This window comes from Eretmochelys imbricata, chromosome 21 (genome assembly GCF_965152235.1).
Source record: "Eretmochelys imbricata isolate rEreImb1 chromosome 21, rEreImb1.hap1, whole genome shotgun sequence".
Lineage (NCBI taxonomy): Eukaryota > Metazoa > Chordata > Testudines > Cheloniidae > Eretmochelys > Eretmochelys imbricata.
Genome location: NC_135592.1, coordinates 11,925,770 through 11,951,021, shown reverse-complemented (window position 1 = coordinate 11,951,021; position 25,252 = coordinate 11,925,770). Strand labels below are relative to the sequence as shown.

Genomic DNA, 25,252 nt, shown 5'->3' with positions numbered 1-25,252 from the left:
CTAGCTCACCGTGGTGCAGCAACAGTAAAAGCTGTAGGGTAAACAGGGCTCAGGCTTTTACCACCGTGGTTTTTCTATGCCAGGGATACATTACACTGTAATAAAAATGCCTAAGCCCTGTCTGTACTACAACTGCCGTGTTTGTTGTCACAAAAAGGGGAACTACAGCTATGAAGTTTTCTAGTGTAGAAGCCTCTGAGGGCTGACCAAGCAAATCCTTTTTCCAGTATGGCGAACTCCCCAACTTGTCGTTCCCTTTGAATTGGCACAGCCAAGCTCAGAGGGTAGGTCTCTCCATCAGTCAGTTCACCTAACCTGTTCCTGTACAGTTGAACTGTACCATATAGTATATTGGCCAGTACTTTGGGATACATTTATTTGTTAGCATAGTGCATCTATTGAATGAGTTCACTCTTTACATTTGTGTAATAAAATTTCCCCATAAAGTTTTCTCTTTGGTAATAGCCAGCTATTGTCAGACTCTTACTAGAGATTTCCAAAAATGCAGCTTGATTTGATCAACAAGTAATTGCACCTCTGCAAGAGTGGTATACTAGGGAACCTTATATCCTACAGACACAAAACCGCAAGACTATGCTCCCGTGATTGCACCATCTAAGTGACAATACAAGAACCAGAGAACACTCACCTGTAAATAGCAAAAGAGGAAAGAAAACAAAAATCAGAATTACTTAGAAGAGGGGCAGGCAGAGGGCTGAGTAGAATAATAGAATATCAGGGTAGGAAGGGATCTCAGGAGGTATCTAGTCCAACCCCGTGCTCAAAGCAGGACCAATCCCCAACTAAATCATCCCAGCCAGGGCTTTGTCAAGACTGACCTTAAAAACCTCTAAGGAAGGAGATTCCACCACCTCCATAGGTAACCTCCCTAGTGTCAGCTCTGCAACAGAGGCAAAACCTGGACCATTATGTTGGATGGAACACTTTTTAAGTTTCCACTAACAGAGCTGCCTAGGAACTAGAAAGCACACTTTTCATTGGCAGACAACATTCATGGTCAAATTCTAAACGGTCTCTGTATTGGTTGGAGAAGCCAAGTCAAAGGATTGTGGATACTGATTTCAGAGTAAGTGGAGGAAAGGTATGCATCCTGAGCCTTTATATCAATTAGGATCCAGTATGAAACCAAACATGCAGTCTCTTGGAGGAGCCAAACTCACTTAAATGAAACATTTAACATTACAAGTTTGTAAGCAACAGCAGCCAGTAAATCTGAAAAATAAGTTTTATTTTAAACCAGTGGTATTGTGTGACCTCCTATATGACATAACTGATTACAGCAAAGTTCATGGATACAAACAAAATAGCAGAATTTCTTTTTTGAAGTGTGTACTTCTGTTCAAAATTCAGGCAGAAGAACAGCACCGCTCTGAAAACAGGGAGTGCGTGCCACGTGAGCTCCCATTAGAGTCTGGACTTCGAAAGATTCCCACTCATACATGCAATGTCTATATTTTAAAAAAATCTTTAGCGATATTTCTGCATGAAATCACACTGTAGCGTCTACACATAACATGGCTGATAAAAATAGTCTTGCTGTAGGTTTACAGATTTCCATTTAAATACCTGGACTGCAGATCCAGGAGAGAAGGAGGTTTTCTATTGTCAATTTCATTTGGTCAGGGGGAGAGTTCTGTACCCAAGGCATGAAAGAATTGCTCTCTCCACCCTATCCCAAGCTTCTCTAAGAGGGTTTGACCTGAAGAGAGATCACTGGAAAGTGTTCTAGGAAAAACTGATGGCTTTATCATCCACCTCCCACCCCTTTGTGCTGCCTCTTTATGCATAGGAATAAATACATTAAAACAGCCGCTCTCAACTCCTATATCAAAGATCCATCAGGATACAAAATACTGCAAAAGTCCGGCTTCTCCCACACAGGAGATGCCTGCAATACATGAACTTATGAAAATGCCTTTTCCCGTATATCCCCCCCAAAAAAAAAAAAAAGAAAAAAGGGCCTCTGAGCCACCCAGGACAGCTGCAGTATACAAAATACTGAAAGACACTTTCCTCCCCCCAGTCCCTAAACATGGCCATTTCATTCACACAGGATCCCTGTAAAATATAAAATAGTCTAACCAACTTTGTCTTTAAACATACTCCCTTTTCTTGTTTCCTCAGGCAGAGACCAACCCACTAAAATAGCCAAAAAGCTCTTTCCCAGGAGGGTAAAAATAAAATCACCTTATTAAAGTGTTAATTACACACCCACACAATACAGACAGTGAAAGGGAGGTTCTGACTTCACGCATGCTTATTCTTTGTTTTGGACTCCAGCATTTCTAAGAAACTTCTTTTGGGGGGCAAATTAACATCTAAGTTTGGACAATTAAATTGTCTCACGTTTAGCTGCTCCTTTGAAGGACTTTATTTATCCTTTACCCTATAAATCCAAATCTTTTGAACCCAGAAAAAAGAAAGAGGTGCATGTTTATCTGTCCCATCTATTTTATCAAAGCTCCCAGAATGGCAGATATGTTCACAATGAGTTGTGCTACAAGAGGGAGGACGCTGTGATTTTCCTACAGCAGAGGAACTCAGTACAGTATTTCACTGGCAGACTTCCTGCTCCAGTGCCCTCCGTCAAGATAATGCAACAAAAGTAGGTCTACATGCACATACAGCTACAACATTAAAAACAAAAAAAACCAAAAAAAAACACCCCATCTTGTTAGGAATAAAGTACACAAGCACACAGACACAGCATGAATCATCTCCAGCTTTGGCCTGTGTCTATTGGGAGCTAATGCTGGGAAGCCTCAGAATGAGAGAAATAGAAGGAGGAGAAATATGGTGATTCCCAATCGAAGGGCACACAGTCTGTTGCCTTGGACAGTAAACTTCCTGGTTATAGTGTTCATGCCTGGCTACCTGCAGCCCACAGAAAGCAGTGGGCTCAGAATTCCATTCAAGAATGTTAACTCCAAACTCACTTTCACTCTTTTCCCATTCATTTAAGGCACAAAACATATTTACATTTTCAAACAAATCCTTCTCATGTTTCAAGAATTAAACAGAGATATTCATACTTTCTGCTGGTACACAATACTGGAAAGAGGCTTTGGATGTAGATCAGCCATCTAACATGAAATAGAAAAGACATCACCCCAAATCTGTTGCTGCAGAAAGCAAGGGGCTCCGTTCAAGTATACAGCTACCTTCCATTATCTGTAAAGTCACTTCCTCAGAGGAGAACCATTTTAATGGCAACAAATGTGACTGAGAATTAACTGAGCTTCCCCGCATTATGTCTGCTTTGCCCCAGCAGCAGTGCAAATTGGTTGCTGTCTATTACTCTGGAAGGGCTAAAAAAATTTTAAAAAAAAAAGTCACAAATAGGTCTTCAGAGGCTTGTCCTTAGCTGTACACAGAATACACGGTAGCATGCAGCATGTTTACATACAGTCAACCTTCCTCCCTCCCCCCCATTCAGTACACACACAAACACACACACAAAACCCCTCCACCAAGGAGAATATCTTTGTGTCAAGAGGCACTTGAATGATATTTGGAGAGTCCCTATGAAAAGGCCTTCCCCTCACAGTGAAGTGGGACAAACAGAAGAGAAGCAGTTTCTCAGGACTCCATCTCCTCTGGGTCAAGCGGCGGTGGCACAAAGCTGACTACTTCATCATAAGTCAGACCTGGAGGGGAAAGAGAGACAGACTTAATACAGCAAGATTGCAGTTCTATAACACAGCTTCTGTTGGATTCCAATCCTTAGAGCCACATTTCAAAAAGAAAACATGCTCTAGCTATTCTGAGCAAAAAAGCCAATGGGTTGATATGCCAACTCAGTCTACATCGGAATGCCACTTCCAGAATGCCGGCATGATATACTTTTGCAGTCTCCAAAGGGTTGAACGGCACTGTCTGCATGAACTGATTTGTATTACCACTAGCAGATGACTGTATTCATTCTATACACAGCATGTCACCAGAACAGTACAAGGTATTCCCAATGAATGAAGAGGCAACAAAACTAATGAGACCCTCTGTCAGCACACACAATGTTTCTATCAGCTCCCTCTCATGCTCTCCACCTCCAAAGGTTTGCTCCAACCAACCACAAAAGCTATAGTTCGATGTTAGCTCATGACATCTGCCATAAGATATGCAGCTTGCCTCAGTGATTCCACCTTTCACAGGACTCACTTTTCCATTCCTCAATCTCAAGTTCTCTGCTTTCAAAGGACTGGTCATAGGGGTCTGCCACTGGTTCATCATCTGGGTCATGGTACTGAGAGAAGTAGCCATGGGCCAGTGCCTCAGCTGCAGTAATTCGCTTGTCTGTGTCCAGCACCAGCATCTTCTCCAGCAAGTCCACAGCTATCAGAACCCCGAGACAGAGAAAAGAATGGCGTTTTACACACAGGGAGCCATCAAAACACTTTATTCTAAGGCTCACATTTATATAAGTACCACCTAAGGAAGTTTGTAGTTTTTCATGAAACCCCGCCCCCATCCTTTCAAGGTATATGAGGCATCTCCATATTGAACTACTCCGTAGTCAAAAACAAACATGAGTGAACAAATTTCAGTATTCCAAGATATGCCAGAATTAATGTTCATACTTCCTCATTTCAAGATTTTACAGCCAGCCAGAGTGATAGGTTTTAAAATGGCAATTAGCTAAAAAAATATACAGTAGTGGATTCTACTTTTAATATAGACACCACAAGCTAAGCGTACAGGACAAAGCCAAGAACAAGTGTTTCTCCCTCTCCTGAGCAAATACTCCGGATTATAATTAAGATCTGTATTAAAACAATGCAGAAGCATCTCCCAGGAAGTCAGTGCCAAGCAGCTAGTTGAAACATTAACTGGTAAATATCTCCTACTTTAGAGGCCCAAATAAAAGCGTCAAGGACTTTAAATTTTATATTTAACTAGTGACTTATACCAGGGTTGCAATATCATGCTGCAGGTTGCAATGTTTATTCTATACACCTTGCTGTGGAAAAAAGTTCCTAATGGTCTATTAGAATGGTGTTCCTGAAAGTAGATGGAACAGCTGACTCACTCACTTCCACCTCTCCACCACCCAGAGCCCATCTAAACAAATCCATCCTCACACTAACCCAAAGGGAAAATCCCAAGTCTCCAAACCAATGAGCAAGACCTAACAATATCTGCCACTAAATCCCCTTCCCAGGAGAAGTGCTGCAAGCCTTACCCAGTGGATTGGCACCAATAAACACATTTTCAAAGTTCATCTTTGGCATGTAGGACAAAGACTGGATGTAGTTTCTTGCCTGTGGAAATAAATGTTTGTTAAAGAACATCTCCCAGCCACCAAGATATGGAGCGCGCCTCAATTTGTCAGAAGTATTCTGTTGTGTATATACTGCCTGCCTACTTTGATTTTCCTGCTCGCACCTCTGAGACTCTTATTAGGCACATCAATTTTACCCTCTCTCACCTACCAACCATCCATGGTGGGGGGAAGGGGTTAGAGATATTGACAATCAAGACTTGCTCCATGGTTTGTGCAAAAGTGGAAACAAAGTACAGCCCAGAGACCTATTGCAAAAGCTTACTGCCTCCTCTAAAAGGCATAAGAAGCATATCATATACTGCTATGATATATAGACATCTTCATAGTATCCAGTGGTAAATCATTCAACTGTTAAATGACGCTCTAAAAACAACAACTCATTCAGGTTCTCCTACGTCCCAGAGGCCAACAGTTTAGTCTGCACTATTCTAGTTTGAGGTTTGCTTTAGGGTTGTTTTAAAGTCTTGCTGTAGCAGGCAGTTATCTTAGTGCCCATCCCATGCCTCATGCGAGCATTTAGTGAACCCAAGAAGCGGTGACCTGAATTGCAAACCCCTGTACATCCTGTCAGGTCTCACCTCATGGCTGGGCATCCTGTTAATCAGATATGCAGGGGGTGTTCCCGTCAGCCGCATGATCTGCTGAAGCTGGTTAATATCTTAGGTGCCTAGTCAAGGGCTTTGTTAAGAACAGTGCAAAAAATCATTTTAAACATAGAAACGCAGCTGCATACAAACTATTTCTTCTGCCCGCCCCCCAAGGCACAGATCAAACAGGCAAGAACCACTCAATCAGTCAGACATACTTGTGAGGTTTAGTGATGCGGACTAGTGAGCAGCTAAAGCAAGTGATTCCTAATTCTCAATTGCTAATAGCCTGTCAGCACAAACAGGCACGAGTTTAACAGCCAAACTCAAACTTAATTTACAGATTTTCCTCCTTCAAACTTCCCAACAGTTTACCCAGGCTGTTGCATTCACATGTGGCCTCTGAACAAACTGATCCTCTGAACTGGCTTTAAATGCATAGCTTTATTGACTTACTGCACAGGAAGCTGTCAAGACCCTTGTGGCCTAGATGCTGGTGATATTAGCTCAGCAACTGGCACCTTCCCTCTGAACAGCTACGCAGGTAGTGTGATATGCGGATGAGGTGATGGTAGACAACATATGCAGGGTTAGCAAGACATTAGCATTGCACAAAATAAAATATTAGCTGATGTCACTGAACAAAAGTGGAGAGAGTTTAACAGCAACTAAAATGAGGCAGAAAACCCTGCCGGGGACAAGTGCAAAGAACAATGCAAATCAGAGCTTGTTATAGGAACATCACCCCTGCCCCACACATAAATCCCGATCCACTTAGCTAGTGGTTATCTTCATACAGTACAAAACAGAGCAGTGTCAATACTTTCCTGTATTTTATGGAAAAGATTCTTAGTGCAGACTTAGATAAAAAGGAACTCTGCTTTTCCTTCATAGAAGTAAACCCATGTTGCTCAACTCAGTGTCTATATTCTGAAAAGTCCCTCCTGATATACAAACTAATCTAGTCCCCTTGACCTTCCCCAGCCTCTATCACACCCATTGTTCTCACGCCACTGGCGCAGAGAGTGGCATCACCAGCTTCAAATCATGCCTCAAACATTCTCTCTCGACTTCATTTTCTTCCTTCCCAAAATATGGTTTGAAGTGTTGGTCCCAGGATATTAAAGAGACAAGGTGGGTGAGGTCATATCTTTTATTGGAGTTGGTCCAAGAAAAAGAAAGATATTACCTCACCCACCTGGTCTTCCCAATATCTGTCGCTTTCTCCTAATGCTCTCTCTAAATCTAAAATTCAGGGTTTGTTCACATGAACATTTAGTTTGCAGCAACCTGGTGTGTGTGAATCTATCATGCTTAAAACCTTCCACTGATAACTGTCCGTGCAGACCTTACTGATGTCCATTAACAGTTGATTAATGACCTCTGAGCTAGTTCTCATTGAAACAGGACTAGATCAAAGTGCACTAACAAACTTAATGTGCATCAGCAGCATCCACACAGATAGTCCATGGCAGATGAAAATTTGATCTTTCTGCAGACTGTTTGTTTAGACAAGCCCTGAATTATTCACCTAACTGTTTAACCTAATCCTTCCTTCCTTCACCTCATTCAGCCTCTCCTCAGCCTACAGGTGGTAGTTTCAATGACAGCCAGAATATTCGCCTCCCCTTCGCACCTTTAGTTTCTCCCAATCTGACACCAAACAAAATCAACCACATTCTTGGCCAGATCAGTGATTTCTCCTGAAGGATCAACTGCTTAGTCATCAACGCATAATTTAAATTTAATCTCCAATTCACCAAAACTGCCCTCTTTTCCACACTACTATAGCAGTCACCTCAAGTACCCTATACCTTCTGCCCTTTGGGTCAAATCCTATCCCTCGGTGATTCTTCTCCCAAACTTCCCCAATATCTGTGCTGAGAGCACTACAACATGCTTGTGTATGTCTCAGCTACTTTGACAATCTAGGCACACAGTAGTCCACCCTCCCGTAAGTCCCAATATAACATTGAACTTCAACCCTGCAGGACTTCGGGTCATCAACAGGGGAAATATTGATTCGCCAAACAAAAAAACTCATATAGTTTAGTAAAGGGCTTGGAAAGGCCACTTAGTCCTATAAGACCCCTCACTAATCTGTAACATTTTAATCATTCTGCAATTTCTAAAGTCACTGAAACTCCTCACTCAACTCTTCAAACGCTCTCATTGCATGCCTTCATTTACCTGCCTTCTCCACCCTTCCTGCCACCCACTGCAAAGACTTGGATACTTTACTCCATGTAAGCAGCATCCATTCATAATCACATCACAATCATCTCTATCCTCCTAACTTTATTTCTCTTCAAGTAGACCTATCAGAGGGGAGTATGGGGATAGTTAGTTAACCCCAAGGGCTCTCTTACATGAAGTTCAGCCAGATCCTACAATCTATTACGTCTCTTATTCAACATTTACATCAGGCTGATGGAGAAGCTAGTGAGATATCAATGGGTTGCAACCCACGCACTATATCCTTGAAATTCAGCTCCACATCATTCATCAGTTCCAGAAAGTTCAATCACACTGCTTTTTCGGTGTCTGGCTGAAAATCACAGCTAACAGGGTGAAGTCCACTCCAAATTAGTCGGAGGTGATAATGGTAGTCTGAAGAAAACTATCAAAGGAAATGGAGAAGGTACCCTTTCAGCTGAATGAGAAGGTCCACCCATCTTTTGTAATTCAGATTTGAGACCTAGGATCCTTATCAGATCCTAGGCTGCTTCTATATATTCAAATATGCAAGTGTATCCAAATGGGCTTCAGCCCTATGTCTGAGAAGAGATCTTCGAGCTAACAGTCTGTAAATGAGATATCAGGAGCTGGTGACAGTGGAGGGCCCTCAAGTCTGGAATTCAATTATTTGCTGTGGCCCTGGCTAAACCATGAAGAAAGTTTGCGTTTTAAAATGTGTTACCTTATCGAACATGTTTTTAAATACAAAGAAATTAAGGTTGACCATGATAAACTAACACATCTTTAAAAATGTTAAACCTTGTCTAAACCAGTGTTTAAAGTCATGTTAATACACCCATATTACCTACTGTGTTTTAAACCAACCTATTTCTCTAGTCTAGACAAGGCCAGTGTTTTTACTTACTGATCTTCCAGATCCTGCAAGGCATATTTACTCAGGCTTTTTCTGAAGGAGATATATTGCCATTTTCATGCTGTTTTCCCCACAAATTCATTTAAATTGTAGTTTTTAAATTCCAGCCAGCTCCTGCTAAAATTGCCAATATTCCCCCACCAAAACTGCTCCACTCTAAGCTAGCCACCTCCACTCTAGAGACCATATCTCTACATCTCCTCATGACTCCCATAAGCAGAACTATCCCTGTCATGCTAAAAACCACAGCTATCACATCACAAAGAAACCCACCAAATCCAATTGCTATTAGCTATCTCAGCACAATACTGGAGAAAAATCTCATCTCTTCAATAGCTTCACCATGTAAGGCATTCACGAAAGCCAGTTGGTTACATACCCTTCCCTCAATCTTTGACTATAATGTAATGTTTGATACTACTGACCATACCATGCTCCTAGAATACTACCTCTGGTGTATCTGCACCCCAGGTTTTGCTTTACTCAAGGGAGACAATACTATACCACTATAGAAGGATCCCATAAGGCTTTGTTCTCAACCCTCTTTTCCTCTCTCTCTACCACCCGTTACTAGAGTTCAGCATTTCATAGACATTCCAGGACCATTTTTATGTTGAGGTCTGTGAAAACTTGAGCAAAGTGTCCCTTTTCAATTTACAGTCTGCCTACCTGCTCGACCATATCACTCAGCTCTAGCTTAACTTGCTTCAATCACCATAAAAGATGGCTATCCTCTTACTTGATAAGGGGAATACCATTAATTACATCTATCTAGCTCATCTCAATTCTGAACATGAGTTCACTTCTCAGATTTGTAATACTGCAATCACTCAGATACATTTTCTTTGCAACTCTGCAAGTCAAAGTCCTGTAACTTCTTCAACAAAACAACAGCTACAGTGACACTCCTTCTATGAACTGCTCACTGATTTCATGCTTTATTGTAAGTCCTTTTATGTCCTCCCCCAAATTTGCTCACACTCAAAGTTCTGTTGATTCACAGTGCTTCAGCCCACCATATCTTCAGGACACTTCTTGGCCACCAAGTTCTAGCTCTCCCTATACCTGACCTGCTCATCTGACTTCTCACATGTCTGATAAGAGGACAAGCCTTTGCTGCTCCCAGATATATGATATATGAAATAGTCTACTCGTCCCCCACCAAACTGATCCTCTGATTCTTTAACAAGTACCTCAATACCACTTTTCTGCAGCTTGCCACTAGAAACCTGTAAGCCAGTTCATTACATCAGCACTTACTATGTATTAGCAACCCATTAGCTTCTGCTACTCCCCCCTTCCCCATATACTCTTTTTTTTATTTTAATATTTTTATTGTCGTATCTCCTTGGTGTAACTTCTGTGGATTTTAATTTTGTGAACAGGTAAAATTAAGTCTGATTTATTTTATACTTTGCCTCCCCAAAGAGGTTCCTAATCCAGGAACAAACATTTTTACATGGCAAAGGCAGCAGGAAAGACTGAAGACACTGGTCACCATTTAAATAGAAGTCTGTCTAAATAAAGCTTCAGTGGTCATAGATAACATACATGCTGGCAAAAGTACAGTGCAAATTAACACATACATTAGCACAGCATGACTGTTTGAAGTGGCTAGGCTGGCTGTGCACTTCTTCCATGGTGACCATCTCTCTCATAATTTAGCACCTGCAATGCAGTTTGGATTTTATGCACTGAAAACCAAAGAGTCTCAGTGGTGGCAGCGGCAGCAGCTCATTCTGCTGTCATATGAAAGACTTCTTTGGGAAGAACACACAAACTCCCATAGAGAAACTGCACACGTTTAGATGTCATGCTCATTTCTGGATGGGATCATTTGCCCATAGAGAGTCCCTTGGACAGTCAATCTGGAGAACCAGTGATTGGTGTAAGTCCCAAGATCCCAACCATGAGAGGTGCTTCTCCAGTAGCGTCTGCCCGTGTGATCCTTTGTGAAGTATAGACCCACAAAAAGAAATCAGGAAAATGTAAACTGAGATGGGAAAGCGGAGTTCACATCATAGGTAGGGCAGGAGGAAGAGAGATCAGGCAAAATATGGACTCACGGACACCCCAAGAGAGAAAAATGAAAAAGGAAGAGACCAAAAATCCAGGAAAAAGATCACAAAGTACAGACACACTACGAGAGGGCAGAACAGAGGTAGAAAACACACTGACTCCCAAAAGGGCAGGTATTACAATCAAAGTATAAACTCACAGACTCTGAGGAGATTTTCTTCAAAAGCTCAGGCCCTGGGGTTCCAACGAGTCTCAAAATGAGCTTCAACTGATCAATATCTAATGGTGAACCATAAAGGAAAATGCTGGGACAAATCAAAATGAAAAAAAAAAGTTCAGAGTATCAACCTAATGAAGCTGGAGAGTTAAGGTCTAACAAGACCTTGTCTGAATAGTCATTTTAAGCAAACTTTATACATTCCTTCTGTATAAAGTTAAACATCCCCACACAATGCACTTGTGTCTAAATCATTTATATTAAACAACTGGACCACAAATGTGCACACATGCATTGAGCAGAGTTGGTCACTTACACTTGACTGCCATGAACAATGCACAGCAGACACTGAAGACAAAACTTTTGTCTCACTGGCAAGGCTTAGTTCACATGCTCACTCCACCCTTTCACATCCACCCAGAGCTTTAGTAGCTAGCAGTATTAAGCAAGTTAGTAATAGATGCAGTAAAGCAGAAGGCTGGCAAGTGTAGGTGCTAGTATGCAACAATACATGGCCATTTGCAATATACTGCTGAGACAGTCTGACCACTTGTGACAAACTCCGGATGTCACAGAATGACTGGAACTTGCTTGCTGTCTAGAGTTGTTCTAGCAACCTAAAAACTGACCTGCTGCACCCGTCTCCCACTTCCCATGCTGCACGCTAAACTGCAGAACACTGAAGTGGCCAACATAGCCAGCAGAGGGTGCTTACTTCCTACTGGCTTCTTTTAGAAAATATGAAGCGGACTACATCATCTTGTTTCAACACTGCTGCCAAAATAAAACAAAAACTAACAGGCAGAAGCTTTGCACATATAGGGCCTGAAAGTCCCCAAAGCTGCATATTTGTATGATAAAAAGCTTTGTGCTTCCAATGGGACTGCTGATCTAGAATAGACACAATGCCCAGTCCAAAACAGAGCTACCATCAGGTCATTTAGACAACTGAGCTGCTCTCTTTGAAAAGGTAGAAAATAAATCTTTAAGAAATCTGAAAAAATGTACATGGAGAAATCTGTTAAAATACTGTTACAGGTCTGATAATTACAAGAATAAAGAGCCAGACTGGAAGTCAACTTTTTTTAAAAATTGGGAGCAATCTTATTCCATCTCTAAATTGCTCTAATATGCTGCAGTCCAAATCCCATTAGTGATTTCACACTACACCATTCAAGTTTGTTTCTGGAATATCATACCCTTAAAATTACATTAACATAGTTATGTGGTTTTCTTTAAATACAAGATAATCTTTTTAGGCAGCATGGCTCACGGCAAGGGAAACAATGCCACTCTGATCTCATAAATGCAGTTGCAATTGTATCTCACTACATGGCATCTCTCTACTCAAATGCCACAATGCATACATTACTACTGAGTATTCTTACTACATCATTTTGCACAAATTAGAGTACAATTCTTACTACAAAAGTCTTCAAGTGGTGGAAACATTTAAATGAAATTTTGCCCATGCTCAGGGGTTGTTTTTTCAAATACTTATTTTTAAAAAGGAGCCTTGTACTCCCAAAATGCATCTGCTGATATTAAGGACTCCTTGCATGTCCAATTCTACTTGTTAAAGCCATACTTTGACTAAAGCTTGGTCTACAATAAATGCATCTAAAATGGATAAAAAAAAAATCTATGCTATAATATACTTGGACAAACAGATGAGTTGATGTTTCATTTACTATCAAAAAGTTCACATTGATTAAACTGTTTATCAAGTTTGAATCAAAACAGGAACTCAAACATTACAGCTAATGGTCACATACATGTACCTAGACAGATTTACTGTAATCACTGAATTGCAAACTCTTAGGCATCAAAACTTATAATGGAAGCAGACATTTCTGTCATATAAATAGCAGAAGACTGCTATAGTTAATACAATCAGCTATATTTAAATGGCCCTGATGAAAGCCAATTTAAGACAGCCATTACACCCTTCACTCATGCTCTTTTGCAAGCTAAGGACTGCCTTCACTTTGAGTTTGATATTCTTTGGTTTATTTGTATTTTTTTAATTTAAATGCCTTTTTAAGTGTGTTTCAGAATCATGCTTACACCTATCAGAATTATGGATTAAGGCCGCTATTTAAAACACGTTACCCAAAAGGAGACATTATGGTACTGAAGTTGAAATAGAGAGCCAGAATGAAGTTTGTATGTTTATGCACATTAAGAAATATGGGAATAGTTGCTGTAAATGTAGATTCATTGAGTTTAAGACCTAACAGGATCATAGGACCCTTCTGTATAATAGCCAGTCACTAAGGACAAAACAGAGGCCATGATCACTTGTGATCATTAAAGACTCCATGATTTTTATTAAGAGAAACAGTGATGCCCTGGATGTCTTGAGTAAATTCAAAATGTCAAAAGTATTCTGAAAGATCTGAAGTTTTAGCTGAACAAGATCCTTACTTTTTGTCCTAAACTACTACAGCATTGCTGTGCTCTTGTGATTGCAAGAAAAGATAACCATGTATAATGTACAAATGCAGGACATGACCATTTAGGGAAATCTACATCAGTGTGTTTACACCTGTGTGGATACACCTGCACAGTTATCCCTAATCTAGACAAGCCCAAGTATTTTGGCATCTAAATCTTGATAGAAAAATGAAATATTAATATTAAATTTGCCCAGTGTTATTTTAAGATGCTAAAAGGACTTGATTTATAAGTGTGAAAGAACTGAACTAAAGTGAGAGTCAGAAGCATTTTTTTTATTTTGGTAGTTACACTTTATTGAGTTTTTAAATAGCTGGCACTTGCAAAATTGATTTGATCTTTTTTATTAAACACAAATCCAATATATAATTTTATAATAAAGAAAAATATTTAATTGTGTCTAAATTTTAAGATGCTCTTATTTTTAAATCTTACCTGATAAAGAAAAGATGATCAAAAAAAGAAGTGCTAGGGTCTGAACTCCTTAACTGAGTTACCCATTCACAACAAACCCAGAGTGTTGGCTTTGATATGGCGTGTGAACACAGGTGTGCAAATGACGCTATTGCACATAGTGTGCCATCTGCCGTGTCAACCCTATTCTCAGGAGACAGCAAGGTATTAGAAGTTACCAGAAATTTCCGAAGTGTATTACACTTCAAGTACCTTGGTAGCTCCCAAAACTAATGTGCTGAGTGGACATTGCAGCATGCAAACATGTGAACTATTGCATCTAGTTTAGGCCTACCATCTGTATCCCACTGAATTACAAGCATAGCCTTAACTAATGGGGCAAGTGGTGCCAGAGTGAAGTGAACTCTGAACAGTTACACACCAAACTAACAAAGTTAGTAAACATACAAAGCAAAAGGAAAACAAAAACAAGAAAAACAAAACAAAAAAACACTCACAAGAAAAGTAGTGTATGGAAAGGGAAAGCAGAGCATGCAAACCTCAAAAGGGATCGCCACAGGCTCTCCGAGGACTCAAGTCCCAATGATCCTGAAATGCAGAAAACAATCAATCTTCCATCATCAACAGCAGACACTGCAAGATTACAAGAGCTTATCCACGCAAAGCATGTCCAAAGAATACTTGAGAGACTAGACAAGCAGAGCAAAATGTACCAAGAGACCATGTAATTTCCAAATGGTTCGTTTTCAACATGAAACTTCTGTAGAACAGCACATGATTGGATGGCAAAAATATATATTTTCATCACAGAATTTAAAGGGATACAGTCAATTTAACAGTCAGAGAAATATAATTTTGTCTATATTGTTGTAACAAACGTCCAAGATTGCCAACAGTGAAAGAAATGTTTGTTTCCTTTTGCACATGACAGTACTTTGTACAGGGAAAACAGCAAATCAGCTTCCTCTCTTATTTGAGTGGACTAGTCACATTGAAAAAAAGAGGTGATAAAAATGTTTTTAATCAATGGGAAAAATATGCTTGTAAAAGCACATATATTAGTATTAAACATAAGGGAAGATTAAAAATATCTGAAATCACTTAATTCATTTTCTGAAAATGACAGAATTTCAAGAGGACAGTGAATGATTAATCTAATTGTGTGTGGTAGTGAGAAATTAAGGTTTTCAGTCAAATACACTCCTTGATCTTATTCCCATCACCCCAAAATTTTCTGCATCTGTCGATTTCCCTACAACTCTTCCCTCATCAAAAAAGATTTTAACAACTATAGAACCTCACAGTTGATCTATGAATTTCACCGCAGAGGTAACCAAGACGAAGATAACACTTGAGAGACTTAATGTTCCCACTGTACGTATAATTATAGAAACTATGGCTAATCACTTGAATAATAACCCCCAATGCTGAACATGTTGGGAGCTCAGGGCACTGATCTTAACAAATGCAGATCTGGGTGAGTCACTACCTTTAGTTCCTTGTTGCTGTCTATGCAGGACCGAGTCAAGGTTTGGGAGGGTGTTAGCCCCCTTTTATATCTTTGGCATGGGGCGTAAAGGCTTAGGTAAGGTACACACATAACCCCCAACAGATACTGTTTTCCAGAATGTGCTAATCTCACGTGCATAGGATATTCATGTCACTTAAGGTGGGGATCCATGCAGGCAATGGTCAAAGAACTACTATAGGCCTTCTATATCTGTGGAGGTGGTGTGGGAAGGGCCTCAATACCTTTATATAAAAATCAAGCCTTGATTAGGAGAAAAACATCATGATGTGACAAATTATCAATATGTGTGAAAGAATGCATGCGTTCAAGATAGAGAATTGCAAGTATCTGCAGGAAATATATATAAACTAGTAAAGTACCTTACCATGACACAGGAAAGGACAGGATTTCTTAAAATCAAACTTTCTTTTGCACAGTAGTTATACGCCTATAAGGCACATTCTAAAAAGTCAGAGGAAAGTCTCTCAGACTTGGAAGGAGAGATTTATCTATTTTGCTCGGTACAGTAAAGTACACACTGAGAATTATTTCCTGGCATTTAACAAAACATCTAACTCTTATGCAGCACTTTTCACCAGTCGATTTCAAAGCACTTTATAAAGGAAGTAACACCCCCAGTTTAAAGAGGGGGAAAATGAGACACAGAGAACTGAAGTTACTTGCCAAAGATTACCCAGAAGGCCAGTGGCAGCCCCAGGTCCTGAGAGTTCCAGTTCAGTGTTCTATCCACTAGGCCACACTGCTTCTCTTATATTGCAAATCCTATTTGAGACATTTTAATTACACGTCTTTGTAGCTTTTTTGGTTACATCTGGCAGAAGAGACCTCATCTGAAGCACCTGAAGTTTAAGCAACCTTTGTTAGAGACTCTGAATCAGTATTCTCCTATTTACATTCTGAATTCAGGGTGCCACTGCTTCCAGGGTCAAATGTCAACAGCAGTGATATTTTTGCTGATACAGATATTCTGGTTTCTTTTTCTGCAGCAAAAAGCCAAATGTCCAAGCCAGACCACCTGATAAATTGGTTGCCAGCAATTAGGTAGTCAAAATGGGGAGACAGTAGTTTGTCTATTTTTCTCTTCTAGACCCCAGACAAGGAGGAGAGAGAGAGAAGCAGAACTGGGGTTCAAGTAGCCCAACTGAACTGAAAAGAGGAGAAGGGGAGAGATGATGACTGATGTTGAATGAGAGCATATTTAGCAAATTTAGAGGGATGAGTAAGATCACAGTTAGTAGGGAAGGAAAGGAAGTAGATAATGCAAAACAAGGAGATGAAGACGGATGGAATAGTTAGACACACTGAAGGAGGAAGAGAAAACATACAACAGAAAGCGACAAGGGTAATGAAAGGAAAAAAGCAATTGGGTTTTGGTTTTTTTTAAGGCCTAGGAAAGCGTGTTCCAAGATGACATATTAAACAGTACGTTAACATATTAAACATTACTAGAAAACTGAATGACAATATGTTCCAGTAAACAGATGTAAATGTTAGTGCTTATGCAGACACACTACAATCGAGAGTATGGTGTGGGGGGAGTTTTGGTGAAAGGTGGTTAATCTCTGGCAAAATTCATCCCTATATTCAGATGTTACTCAATCACCTCTGCCAGGGATGATTTTTATCCCTAGTCATTTAATGGCTGTACTAAAGTTTTGTTTTTTTCTTTGAAATACACCAATTTGTTCCAAACAGTAGGGTTTTTTTGTTCTAATTCCCTGGGGAAGATATTCCTAGATCAGTGGTCTCCAACCTTTTTATGCCCAAGATAACTTTTTTAATCTAAGGGCAACCCAGGATCTACCCCGCCCCTTCCCCACACCCCCGCCCCACTCACTCCATTCCCCCCACCCTTGGTCACTTGCTCTCCCCCACTCTCACTCACTTTCACTGGGCTGGGGGAGGGGGTTGGCATTTGGGAAGGGGTGCAGGCTCTGGGCTGGGGCCGAGGGGTTTGCAGTGTGGGAGGGGGCTCTGGGCTGAGCCTGGGGAAGGGCGTTGAGGGGGTATGGGGTGCTGGCTCTGGGAGGGGGCTCCAGGCTTGGGCAGAGTGTTGGGGTGCTCACTCTGGGAGGGGGCTCCAGGCTTGGGCAGAGTGTTGGGGTGCAAGACGGGGGTACAAGGTGCTGGATCTGGGTCAGGGCTGGGGCTCAGGGTGCAGGCCCCGGGAGGGGGCTCAGGGATGAGGGTTGGGGTGTGGCCTCCTGCTGGGCAGCACTTACCTCTGGCGGCACCCAGTTGGTGGTGGGTGCAGCGAGGCTAAGGGTCTAACTCGGCCCCACACCACTCCCAGAAGGGAGCAACACGCCCCTGTGGTAGGCCCATGGGTCCGCATGCTGCCCCTCTCTGCTAGCATCGCCCCCGCAGCTCTTCCAGCCAATGGGAGCTGTGGGGACAGTACTTGTAGGCAGGAGCAGCGCATGGAGGGAGACCCCAGCCCCGGGGCTGCGCTGGCAGCTTCCGGGAGTGGCGTGGAGCCAGTGTAGGCAGGGAGTCTGCCTTAGCAGCAGCCACACTGTGCTGCTGGAGATCGCGATCGACTGGGAGATCCTTTAGGAGTGACCAGTCAATGGCAATCGACCGGTGACCACTGTCCTAAGATGCTCCTCTGAACAAGTTACTTTATTCTCCTCTGAACAAGTTACCCTCTCTTGTAGGTCTGCCAAAAGATCTCACCCAGGCCACTTTGGTGCTATCAAAACAATTCTGAAACAAGTCTTACCAGAGCCTGAGCTCTCACATCTGCCCCAGCACACACTGAAAGGGGGAGTGGAACTCATCTGATTAAAATTAATAAGCGTCTGACAAGGGAGCTGGATATTTGGAACAAATTGACAAGGGATCCCTGACCTAAAGAAGCAGAAGAATCGCTGTTTTAATAGCGCCCCGTTTAAACATACAGAGAAGGTCACCTTACTGAGAAATAAGGGATATTTTATACTTGTAAGGAATCTGCAATAAGCACAAGAAGGATACAATAAGGATATGGGGCATATTGTGCCACTGACCAAACCCAGAACGCAATAATTTTGCCAGACTGACAAGGTGTGGGACTCCCAGCAATTGACAACAAGATAGTTCTAGTAATGACAGGTACCAATAAAGAGGAAGAGTTCTGCCTCCTTTTGCACAGTAATGATTTCTCATGTGGGACATACCTAGCCATGTCTGGAGCACAAGAAGTCATCACTGAAAATTTTATTTCCTTGTGAAATGTGTGAAAGTGAAGAGCTCTAATTTACATTTCAAAAGACAAAATAAAGTTTTTAAAAGGATACGGTCTGTACCAGGAAACAATGTTCTTCCAGTCAACAGCTCAGCCATAATGCACCCCACTGACCAAATATCAACTGAACAAAACAAAAACAAAAAAATAAATGTAGTCTAGGAAAAATAAAATCTCAACAGAATTACCTTCTTCAATAAGTAGAAATAACTCCATGCTTTGGCATTAAATACAAATTATACCATGTCCCAGGCCAGCCAACAATGTTCCGTGACCATCAGCTGATACTTGACGAAGCAAACCTAATACCAAATTAGATGAAAGTTTCCCCAGCTGGGCATAATGCCCATCAGGCATCAAAGTCCACAGACGAAGAGGGAAAAGCCTGTTCGAGGCAGACAGATCTCTGTGGGATGGATTTGCACAGCTGCAAGAGGGCCTGGTCTTACTCCTGTCATACCCAAATGGAAACAGATGGAAAGAGAAAGCCACAAAAACATTCAGGGGGATGTACGCACAAGTAAAGAGGAGAGTGTGACAGGAGAACACAAAAAGAAATAAGAGGTATGAAATCAAAGGAGCAGATTTATACTATCTATTTCTATAGGAAGTCATGACCTGGCAAAATGAGAGGAATATCTATGAGGCCAGATATTTTGCTCATTATAATCTCAAAAATTGTAAGTGAATTATTTAAATGAAATCCTGTGAATGCTAATGTAATGATACTCAAGCTGTGGTCCATGGACAGCTGGCTGGCCACACAACACTGCCTCCTCCCATTCAGCTTTACTCAAGTACAGTTGCTATAGTTGCCCCAGTGGTTCATTTACAAATGGAAGGGGGGGGGGGGTAGTGTCCATAAAACAATCCCTATCAAGATGAGAGCTACACGATAAAAAATGAGAACCCCTCTGCTAACGTACCTGTCTGGTTGTAATGCATCCAGTTCAGCATGATCTCAGGAGCCCTGTACCACCTGGTAGCCACATACCCAGTCATCTCATCATCTGTGTGCCGGGCCAAACCAAAATCCAGAATCTGCAGAACAATAAAAGAAAGCTGCACATTGTTGTAATGGAAAAATGAAACCTAAATTCTTTAGAACAAATAATCAGGCAGTTTTGAGACTGGGTGGAGAAAGAACTGGATGGAATGATGCAAAGAGTAGATTATGGAACACAAATTAAGGCACTAGACAAAAATACAATAGACCTCGAGTACCAGCATTTATGCAGAGTTGTGTGTGCATAACTTGCCTCTAACTCTACTGTACTCAATTCCAAGCCAGAGTTGTTAGCTTTTACTCTCATGAGCACTAAATTCACACAACACGTAAAAAGTTCAATAGAAGTTTTGCACAAACCTCCTTTCAGCCCCTTGAAAACATACAACAGGTGAGGACTAAAGTATTCCAGGCATTTTAAGTTGAGCTATTAAGAAGCTGATTTGCTTATATAAGTTCTGCATCTTCAATGTCCACCATAACTACTCAAACCACAAGTCAAACTAAGTGCATACTATCACCAGATTACCTTCAGCTCACAGTCTTCATTTACAGCTAAGTTACTAGGTTTTAAGTCCTAAAAAAGAAGAAAACAATATTAGCATCAGCCTTGCATAATAACATATTAGCTGCAGTTACAGCAGAGTCTATGCATTGTCTGCATTTGGCATTAACAACCATTTAAATAAGAATGCAACTTTCTTTTTGGGTGGGGGGGTCTCATTCTAGAGCCAATTTTTACTGAGTTTTCTGCTGTTCTCATAGGCCTTCTGTATAAGCAGCAGTCAGTCTTTTCAAGATTCTTTCATAAAAGGCTAATTAAGCCTCAATACCTCTATTAAGGTAATGGAGAGGAGTAATGCAATTTACCCAAAGACACAGCAAGTCAAAGCAGAGCTGGGAACAGAACCCAGGAATCTTAATGTCATTTTCCCCACTACAAGACAACTTCCTGCAATATTCCCCAAAAGCTTTCATCCCAATTCTAAAGCTGCTGTGATGAATGGATTCAATGTCACACCTTTTAAATTATTGATTTCCGTACATTTTAAACAAAGTTACCTAGTACAAATACTCACTCTGTGTATTATGTCAGCCGAATGGATGTACTGTAACACAAGATGACACATATTTTACAGATCAGTATGGAGTAAACATCCTCCCATGTCCTTACTAGTAGAGCATATTAACCCCCGCCCCGCACACACAATTAATTTGCAGCAGGAATTAAGTGGGACTTAAGTGGTGCATAGGCCTTCCAAGGGTCATATGCACAAAGGTGTTTCATGCTTAGTCTGTCTCCTTCCAGACACTGAAGAATTCACTGTTACCAACAATGAAACTAGAATAATGATATAAATTGCAGGGATAAAAGATCCACTATGATAGTGCACAGAACAGCTCTTATTCATAACCTTCCAGACTCAGCCCATTGCTATGCATAATGTGAGAATGTACTCACATTTTGAGTTTCTGGTGGAGCACTATAACAATACTGAATCATTAAGTGGACAGGAGAAAGGGCAACAGAAGGTTACCCTACATGAACTAAGAGAGTGAATAAACTCCACAATCCATTCATGTTAATCTCTGTAAGGGGGATTGTACAGTTCAGGAATTTCCATCTCCCCAGTATTTTGATAGGACTGGTACAAGTACCTTCAGACCCCGAAGAATTTGGTATATAAGAAACTGTACATGGTCATCTGTGAGCTTCTGGCATTTCACAATATTGTTCAGATCAGCCCCCATGAGGTGGGTCACCAGGTACCTAGAAACAAAAGAAAAGGTAGGACAGGGAGAGCCACCAGGAAATACCCTTTTCTCCCACGAAAGACAATTACTAAGCAAACTAGCATTCCCACAGGGCTTAAATGAAGCTTTGCTTCATATGGAACAGGATATTAGAATAACTGACCACTATGGAGACATCCTTCCTGTTCCTCACACACTCCTGAACAACGTGTTTTCTTGTTCAATACACATGACTAAAAGGCAGCTCCATTTAAGACTCCTCTTTTCTTTCCATAACCCTTCCTCAACTAAGAAATATCTGAAATAGCAGAGCAATTTTCTTCATTTGCATGGCATTGGGAACATACTGGGACATTTGCCAGTCCAGGTGAGTGGCCATACCAATGCTTCACAGGAAAGCAGAATACCCATGCAGAACTATGGGATGGAATAGTGGGTGGGGCAAGAAACTCCTCCCTGACCCAGTGGCAATGTCGGCTTATGTCCTGAAGCATGAAATTGAATGCCAGTTTTCTTTGGGATATGAAGTGTCCACTGCTTTCCAAACTACCCATATCCATACAATCAAGCAAAAATATTGGTTTGTAAAGTCCTGGACTACACTACTTCAATCCCATATGTTCGGTGAGCAAAATAAGATACACTGAGTCTACACTAGGAGGATTTGCTGATTTAGCTATTCCGGCCAAATTTACTAATGCAGATGTGGTTCTATCCAATGTAAAATGATTGGACAAGGTTTTCCTCAGTTATGACACCCTAACAATAAAGGTGTTCAGGGGTCCATAGAGTCTGCCTTTTTTTCCACCTTGTAACAACTACAAAGAGATTAAAAAGCCAAGAAATTGTATTTTAAACACCAACAATAATTTTCTGTATAAGGATTTTACTCTAATTATTGCTAGTTACTTTCAATGATAAATGCACCTTAGTAATGATATTCCAAAGATACAATAGGTAACTGGCCAGCCATCCAAATATAAATGCACAAAAAAAAACCCACCAATACTTTCTATTTTTGTTCTTCTCAGTAAGAAATTTACATCAAAGAATAATAAATTCTAGTGAAACTAGAAGCTATGCCCCCACACAGTCTCACTATACTTTCATACTGACTTGGTCCTCTTTTTCCATTAGTGCAAACAGGCAGAGTACCATTTCTAGACCATCTAAATGTACCCAAAGACATGATTCAGTACATCCAAGAGAAAGAGCAGATTGTGAAAGACCATTTGCAATGTAATAGTTTTACATTAGGAAGCCCAAAACCACCTAACTTCAGAAGTTTAGTATTTTTCATAAAATTAAGTGTTTAAAAAACCGTGCTGAAATTTTTTAAAGTTTCAATTTAATTTGTAATTGTGGAAGCAATCTTCTCTGCTGGTTCCCACAGTACCTCAAATAAGATACTCTGGACTCTGCTGATTCTGTAGTGCTTCTCCTAATAGACATTGCTGCCACAAACCCATAAAGAACATAACAATGTTTTGCTATAAAGTAGTATATGAGCAGAGGAGTCCCTGTATATTCTCCCCTATTCCCTCTGGTAGCAAAGGTCCTTTACCAAGCTCAGAAGCAAGGGTTTTGTCAAATTCTGAATGATACAGATTTTGTTTACAGTGCTAAGGATGGCAGGGGCCAATTACATTAAACTCTCACTGTATAGTAGTATATAAAACTTGGAGATCTCTCCCCCATCAGAAGTCTATGGGTATGTCGACAATGCAAAAATAAAACCACCCCACAACCTGCAGCAGAGAGTCTCAGAGCCCAGGGTCAATGGACTTGAGGTCAAATTATGGGGCCAAAAATAGTTTTGCAGACATTCCTGTTCGGGCTAGAGCCCAGGCTCTGAAACCCAAGGGGGATGAGTCTCTGACAATTAGCAACCACGCATAAATGCAGAGACTTCTACCCTGAAGGCAGATGTTTATATTATGGCATCAAGAGCACCTTAAAAAACACCAGAAGTAATGTTTTTAAGAGACCTTAAATTCCACCTTCAGAAGTGTCTTTGGCATTTCAGTTCCTAAGTTCCTAGTCACTTTTGTAAATTTTACCCAAGAACTTTAAATTGGCTTGCTCAGAAGAAAAATCTCTGTGGGAGAGAATCTAAAAATTGGAGATCTTCTATAGTATAGTTTTGTACTTGTTTATGCAAGCCAGGTTCTTCACATTGGAAACCCTTCCCTGCTGAAGGCAAACCCACATCTAAAATCATGGGCATCAAACCATGGGCAGTTTTCCTTGTTGCCATAGTCACTTTTGCATAGTGCATTTGTATCCTACCAATTCAGAAACGCTAGTGTTGTATGAGGAATACTGCCACTCATTCAGTCTGGTCTGAGCTGATGGGCAACTGCGACCTTTCTTCTGTGTGGCCTAAGTTCAAAGCACTCCACTGGTCTTAACTCGGAAATCCTTGATTGTCTAGCTGAAGAAGTATCCCTTAGCTATCTTGGACTCTCAGGCGTGGTAATGTGTAGCTTTTAATTCAATTCCTGTGGAGATCTGCAATGTATCTGAAAAGTCTTCAGGCTCATTAAGCAGCATCCACATAACAGGGATTTCTTTTGTTACCATAAACGTCTCCTTCATTCCATGTGGCAAGCAAAGAATGTTGTGTCAATGCATCAGGGCCTGGGACACTGGCGTTAGTACAGCACCCTGAATCACAAGTTACACCTAGCTCTTACGTTGCTTTCATCCATTTCTATCACATTGCTTTATAAAAAGGTGGTTAAACCACCACCATCTTCTGTAGATGGAAAAAGAGGCACAGAGGGGATACGTCCATCTGCATGAATTGCAGCAATGGCAATATGATGGAACAAAGGACATGAAGGAGATAACAAACAGCTACCCATGTACCCCTGGTGTTGGGATATGACCCAGCATGGAAGTGAGCATGACTTGAGGTGACCTCAATGTCCTAAAGCATGACACAGCTGAACACTTCAAAGAAGTCAAAGTGCAACCTTAGGACTTCATGCCTAACTTGTGTTGAAACCAAGCACACAATTAACACCCAGCCAGCTCGCTCAACTATGGCATTATAAGATACTTTTTACCTCTAAACTTTCTAGCTGACTTAGCCTTGTTCTTGGACTCGGGTGCCCAGAAAAGTGTTAAATGCTCACCCCAAGTCTTGACTAGACTTGCGGAATTCAGATAAGACAGCTGTGGTTCTTGCCTAAACATTGAAAATGGCAACCATATTGTTGGCCATTGAACCAGTGTATTCGCCACTGTGCAAGCCAAAGGGCTGCTTCCTTTTTGATGGGGAGGGGCAAAGAAAAACAAAATGGAGGCAGGTGACCTAAAGTGGTAAGACCAGATGACTGAGAAAGAGGCACAACGATCAAATTCTATTTTATTTAAAGAAAGCTGAAGGCACTACACTTACCATAGTTTTATTGAGCCAAAAGAGAGATATAAACAAGTAGTAACTGAAAGATAAAATAGCTATTGTGGCTCCATTTAGCTAGTGCATAGTAATGTAAGGGACTCATGGCTGGAAACAAGAGATCCTGGCCTGTTTAGCAGGAGCAGGAATGAGCCAACCAAGTATTGTCTGGTAACGGATTTTACCTAGGAGAATCCTGCAAGACATGTTATGGAGCACA

At 41.0% G+C, this 25,252-nt stretch overlaps 1 protein-coding gene across 2 annotated transcripts in view; it reads right to left on the bottom strand.

The window, feature by feature from the left end:
* Positions 1-1,228: 1,228 nt before the first annotated feature.
* The window catches only part of MAPK14 (mitogen-activated protein kinase 14), a 50,420-nt gene continuing 26,396 nt past the window's right edge, over positions 1,229-25,252 (bottom strand). The window contains exons 4-12 of one of the 2 annotated variants that reach the window (XM_077839082.1): positions 21,531-21,642; positions 20,951-20,980; positions 20,401-20,448; positions 19,792-19,906; positions 18,918-18,989; positions 5,881-5,960; positions 5,201-5,279; positions 4,180-4,353; positions 1,229-3,668 (exon numbers count right to left, since the gene is read on the bottom strand). In XM_077839082.1, coding sequence (XP_077695208.1) covers positions 3,601-3,668; positions 4,180-4,353; positions 5,201-5,279; positions 5,881-5,960; positions 18,918-18,989; positions 19,792-19,906; positions 20,401-20,448; positions 20,951-20,980; positions 21,531-21,642 — 778 coding nt within the window. In that variant the 3' untranslated portion in view covers positions 1,229-3,600. Of the gene's footprint in view, positions 3,669-4,179; positions 4,354-5,200; positions 5,280-5,880; positions 5,961-11,219; positions 11,300-18,917; positions 18,990-19,791; positions 19,907-20,400; positions 20,449-20,950; positions 20,981-21,530; positions 21,643-25,252 lie in introns of both variants that reach the window. The other variant, XM_077839081.1, reaches the window with a different exon arrangement.